Here is a 6,000-nt window from a genome sequence, read left to right as displayed (position 1 = left end):
AGTAATTTAAGAAATTAGGTTAAACAAGTAAAAGTTGAGGTGGCAATAGCAACTCTCTTTATTAAGATGGAGGTGCTTTTTTTAACTAAAAATTAAAAAGAAAAAAAAAAAGGTTAAAGAAACGAAAATCATGATGATATATAAAGAGACAAGATGATGGCAGAGATAGTCAGAGAGGGTTTAGAGTACCTATACCAATAAACACATGGGACCCACCACCATCACTTCCTCCACCACACGCCTACCTTTCCATTAACGCTTGCTCTCTTTACAATAAACAATCTCTCTTTCCCTCTCATTTCTCTGCTTTCTCCTCTCCTTTGTCGTCTACTTTGTTCTACTGATCTTTCCCTCTCTTAAACCCACCCTCAATATTCTTTTTCTTCTTCTTCTTCTCCTCTCTTTCTCTCCTTCAATACTTCTTTTTCTTTGATCATGGAAGGTGGTTTGGATTTGTTAGGTGGTGTTGGTGGTGGTGGTGGTGGTGATGGAGGGGTTTCATTGGGAGGAGAATCGACTAATGGGTCGTCATCAACTGTGTCATCTGAGGTGTCTTCGTACCCTACAGAGGCTGATCTTGAATTGGGTCTTGGTTTGAGCCTTGGTGGTGTTGCAGTGAAGGCTAAACCCTTAATATGGGGAGATTATGGTAGAATCTTGACTGCTAATGAATTTCCTTCTAAGGTCTCTGGTGGGTCTTCTGCTTCTTCTTCGTGTTCCTCTGTTAAAGCTAATGCTTCTTCTGCAACTGGTGCTGGTGCTGGCACAAAGAGAGCAGCTGATTCTATTGCTCAGGAAGAAGGAGCTGTTCATGGTGTAAGGTGAGATTGATGGATAGAAGTGAGGAAATTTTTGTTTTCTTTTAATCTGTTTTTCAAATATCTGTTATTAATGGGTTTTGGTGATTTTGATCTCTGTTGATGTAAATAAGCTTTTATTAACTCATTTTCTGTTTTTTTTTGGGGGGGAGGTTTCTCTTTTGAAATTGTTTTTTAAATATCTGTTATTATTTATTAATGGGTTCTGGTGATTTTGATCTGAGTTGATGTGAATAAGCTTTTATTAACTCATTTTGGATCTTCTCTATCATGCTTGTGGTAGGTTTTCTTCTTCTTCTTCTTCTTTTTTTTTTTTGTTGATTGTTTGTTTGAGGTTTCTCTTTTGAATTTGTTTTTTAAATTTCTATTGTTAATGGGTTGTGGTGATTTTGATCTGAATTGATGTAAATAAGCTTTTATTTCCTCATTTTGTGTCTTCTCTATCTTGCTTGTCTTGGGTTTTCTTTCTTCTTCTTTTGTTTTTCCTGATTTCTTACTGATCTGCTATTAATGAGGTTTTAGTGTTTTTTGATTTTATTATGTAATGAGTTCTGGTGATTTTGATCTGTTGATGTAAATAAGTTTTTTTTTTCCTCATTTTGGGTCTTCTGATTTCTCATTTGTCTACTATTAATGGGTTTAGGTGATTTTTGATCTCATGACGTTTATGGGTTCTTACAATTTTCATTCCAAATTTTTCTCCTTTTTCTATTTTCTTTCCTTGATACATGTTTGATTCACTAGTTTGGGTTTTTTCTGTTTGGTGCATTAATTCCTTGGTTACTTCTGATTTCTCACTTTTCTGTTATAAATGAAGTTTGGTGATTCTTGATCTTAAATGTGTTTTTACCATTTTCATTCCAATTATTTTTCACCTTTATCTGTCTTATTTTTTCCTTGATCTTTGTTTGGTTCACTAGTTTGGGGGACTGCCTTCAATTCTTTTATATTTCTGTTTTTTGATCTGTATTTTTGTGTTCTTGGTGAACAGTCAGGTTGTGGGATGGCCACCCATAAGGGCTTTTCGGATGAATAGTTTGGTCAATCAGACCAAGGTTCCAGATGCCAAAGAAGGAGATAACATGGTTGTTGAGAACAGTAAAAATAACGATGATTTGAAGAAGACGACGTCGACTATCAACAACAAAAGTAAAGTTCAAGAGAAAGTTCATATTGGGAATTCTTTACTTGTGAAGGTCAACATGGATGGAGTACCCATTGGGAGGAAGGTGGATTTAAATGTTCATGCTTGTTATGAGACTCTTTCCCAAACATTGGAGGAAATGTTTCATGGACCCACTACCAATTCCATATGTGAGTCTCTGTTTATTTATCTTTTGTTCTGCAAATGCAGAAGTGAAAATCAAATTAAGGATTGAAATATCTGTTTAAATCTTATTTGTTGGTACACAGATTAGGAAAACGTAGTAACCAAATTCGAATTAGGCAATTATTGAGGGGAGGGGAGGGGGTGTCATAGAAAACAATTGGGGATTATATAAGTGTATTTTTAACCAATAACATAGGAGCATTAGAGAGTTAGGTTTTCGAGAGATGGAGAGAGTGAAGGTTAGGGATGATTCAGTCGATAAGACCCTTTTTTTTTTTTTCCGATTGAACAACTAGCCGATTTAAGTAACGACTAATTTGCCAGATTTTGGAAAAATTTAGAGAATTTTGTGACTGCACTTCTGCTGGCTCGGCTAATTCAGTGTGTAACTTGAATGATACATCATTTTATGGTGAAATTTTTAATACTTCCTACCTATAACACGTTTTTTTTGGTTTGCTTAGATATGTATGTGGAGGTAAATGAGTTAGGTGTGTAAACTGCCTACCATACTGGTAAGTAGTTTAGATTTTATGTTCATATGTGATGACGGTGGAATTGGGTTTTGTGTGATTAGGCACAAACAGGGAGAAGGAGCATGGTGTAGAGGCAGCAAAGCCCTCCAAACTGTTGGATGGATCATCTGAGTTTGTGCTTACTTATGAAGATAAGGAAGGAGATTTAATGCTTGTTGGAGATGTTCCTTGGGGGTATGCATTCATTCCATTCTATATTCCACATGCATGCACGCACGCACAAACACTTGTTTGCATAATCTTCGACCAAATGAGTAGCATCCATACATGTGCATGTACACGACGCACACATGCATACACACAAGACTTGATGCAGACACCTCCACTTGTACCTACTGCATTTGCACTTAATCCAGAATATACAAGTAGCATCCATTTCCTGCATGTCACAGCTCAAAATATTTTCAAATTGGGATTTAATATCTTGTCACTTTTCAAATAACTCTTATTTTCAACTATCGTTCAAACCCTACATGATTGGAAATTTATAGTGGTCATATTATTTGGATTGATGGGAATGTGAACAAATTGGGTAGTAGAAATGTTATTTTCAACTATCCTTCAAAACCTACATGATTGGTTATTTATAGTGGTCATATTAGAGCTGTGATAATCTGACTTAGACACGTGGCATACTCAATTGACTTACCTGATGTGGCAGTCTTGGAAATCGTAGATCTGCTGTCCTCAGGATACAAAACCAGATCTTTATGGGGAACCACAGTTTTGTATCTCGAGGAGAGCAGATCTACGGTTTCCGAGCCTGTCACGTCAGGTAAGTCATGGAGTATGCCACGTGCCTAAGTCAGATTATCAGTAGTGGTCATATTATTTGGATTGATGGGAATGTGAACAAATTGGGTAGTAGAAATGTTTTTTAATATAACTAGGATTTGGTTAATGGTTCATCTTACAGGAAGCTGATTGGGGGGCAGTGTTACCTTGGTATTTCAAATTGCGAAGTTTTTGCCATGCTGACATGACATGCCTAGACACATTTTTTTTTTGTTGATAACAAAGGGTATCTGGGCCAGCTTGCGCACATCCTGACTAGTCCCTACGCCCTACACCCAGGCTATGGCTGGTGCCTGCTTGGTCCAAGCCAGTGCATGGCCACCATAGGAATATAGTTGAACTTGAGACCAACTAGGGAGCAAACCTAATGATACCCAAGTCTACCACTCAACCATCCTTGCGATGGTTGACATGCCTAGACACTTGCCATGCATATGGTAAAACTAGAACCCCGAATTCTTTTTTCAAATGAATTAATGTTAAGGGTGTGAATCATATACTAGTAACTTGGGTAGGTATTCAAATTCTTCATTTCCTTCATGTGCCATAAAAGGCCAGAGTGCTACCTAGAAGATCTGTTCTACTTGTACGGTCATTGCCACCATATTGTAATTTCTGAATGTTTTTGTGCCATTGGAAGTTGGCACCCATTCCATGTGTCAAGTTGACACTGGGCGAACCAAAGAAAAAAGATGAGTCATACTTGCACAAGATAATTACCACGGCTGTATGCTTACCCACTCCAATCCTTCTTAACACAAAAATAGTGTCCCTTTATTTTAATGATTTTCTGAAATAGGCCCATCCTTCATCTTCTAATTTATTAATTTTTAAACACAACAATGATATGATTTTATAAATCTACTTATTATGAAGTTAGGGTGCATAGAAACATTTTCTTGTCATATATTTCTTTCCTTGTTTTTATTCTTTTGTAAAAGAAAACCTATTGAGTTAATATAGCTGAAATGTTATAATACAATACACACATGTCGTGACTCGTGTCATTGTCACATTGATTATGGTTTGGAAATTATGTCCACCACCTTTGCATTCTTTGATGAATCTATTACTGTTCATGATACCTATCTACTCTCATCTGTACCTAGGATGTTTCTTAACACTGTGAAGAGGCTCAGAATCATGAGGACATCTGAGGCTAATGGACTTGGTATGTAGATTTTCAATAACCCTCCTGTATACTTGTTAGTTTTCCTTAATTCTTTCATATTTAGTTACTCCATTTTCATTTGCAGCTCCTCGTTTTCAAGACGGTAGTCGGAGACAAAGAACCAAACCCATATAGCATCATCATCATCATTCTCACCTATATGCCCGACTAAAAGATGAAGAATACCCTACACCCACAGTTTAAAAGAAGAATTATAGAACTGAAGCTTCGTGTTTTTTGCGATTTTGCTAAGTATACATCGATCTACCAATACCCAATGGTTTGTCCTTTTTGTTGGTTTTCCATCCATTTACCAGAAAGTCCAGCTTTTATTTTTTTATTTTTGGGGGGTTCTTTTATTTTCAGTTGAAAGCCATACTTGCATTACCCAGCTCAGCTGAATGCCTGCTTTCTCATACTGTAAATATAGGAGTGTTTTTATTGCTCTAGGGTTTTGAGTTTGCTGAAACACATAGTGAACTTTAAAGAAAAGTTGCATTGTTTCAATTTCTTAACAATTTCATTTGTATTGGGTGGTTGCCATATCTTCTATATATTTTTATTATTTTTAATTGTTAGAAATCTGAGCTATCCATTGGTGTTCGTTTGGTACTATAATGTGGCTTCCACTAAGAAGCGTTGATGATGAGGACGATGATCTAGTTACAGTGGATTGAGTTGGTGTAGCTCCCATGAGTACAGGTGCCACACTAAACAATGGTCCCCTCTCCAGTCTCCACTAGTTAAAATTGCATGGACTTGGCATGACTATCTATCTACCTAGATGGGTGTGGCACCCAAAAACATATCTGGGTTCCATGTGGATATAAGAACACAGAAGTTTAAGAATTAAAAAAAGAGGAAAATGATATACTGACTTTATTGAACACTGCGTTTAACACTATGCAGATGATGGGGCAGTGTGTAGAGAATCGTTGATTTTTTAGCATGTATCTTGAGGAAAGAAATCTATGGTTATTGTGGCAGTGCAGTGTTGAACGCAGTAACCAGTGAAGTTAGTGCAGTGCAACTCAAAAAAAAAAAAAAAATTGGTTTACCATTTAAAATTTTTGGGAGTTCAAATCAAAAGCCAATCATTTTGGAAGTCTTTGATCAAGAAAAATACATTTTTTTTAAGTTTAATTTTTTAAATCTTACGTAATCCCGAAGAAAAATCTATGGTTCGCACATGCCACTTCGATGAGTTGAGGTCCTCATAGTGATTCATTGGCCTTTTTCCTAAAACAAGGTTATTATGAATGTATAATCAATAAAAGGACGAAATTTGGCTGTAAGGGCAGAAGTTACGAATTGTTAAATAAAGTCACCCTAAAAATTAGGGCTGGCAAT

The 6,000-nt window shown here is 36.5% G+C and overlaps 1 protein-coding gene across 1 annotated transcript; it reads left to right on the top strand.

Annotated features, from left to right (window-relative positions):
* Positions 1–253: 253 nt before the first annotated feature.
* Positions 254–5,241, top strand: LOC147382868 (auxin-responsive protein IAA12-like). Its single transcript, XM_086428054.1, has 5 exons — positions 254–821; positions 1,810–2,132; positions 2,726–2,858; positions 4,589–4,650; positions 4,736–5,241. Exons 1-5 carry the CDS (start codon positions 436–438, stop codon positions 4,783–4,785), a joined length of 954 nt encoding a protein of 317 aa, XP_086284180.1. The 5' UTR covers positions 254–435; the 3' UTR covers positions 4,786–5,241.
* The last annotated feature ends 759 nt before the right edge of the window (positions 5,242–6,000 follow it).

This window comes from Akebia trifoliata, chromosome 16, assembly GCF_017979445.1.
Source record: "Akebia trifoliata isolate Shusen 1 chromosome 16, ASM1797944v1, whole genome shotgun sequence".
Taxonomy (NCBI): domain Eukaryota; kingdom Viridiplantae; phylum Streptophyta; class Magnoliopsida; order Ranunculales; family Lardizabalaceae; genus Akebia; species Akebia trifoliata.
The sequence above is the reverse complement of the archived record's forward strand: the minus strand, read 5'-3'. Positions and strand labels throughout refer to the sequence as shown.

What these genes read in the sequence shown, in the direction of transcription:
- LOC147382868 (XM_086428054.1), top strand. Translation starts at nt 436, where the DNA reads ATGGAAGGTGGTTTGGATTTGTTAGGTGGTGTTGGTGGTGGTGGTGGT. An exon ending in GGAGCTGTTCATGGTGTAAG is followed by an intron (nt 822 to 1,809) that starts GTGAGATTGATG and finishes CTTGGTGAACAG; the next exon opens with TCAGGTTGTGGGATGGCCAC. An exon ending in ATCTGAGGCTAATGGACTTG is followed by an intron (nt 4,651 to 4,735) that starts GTATGTAGATTT and finishes TTTCATTTGCAG; the next exon opens with CTCCTCGTTTTCAAGACGGT.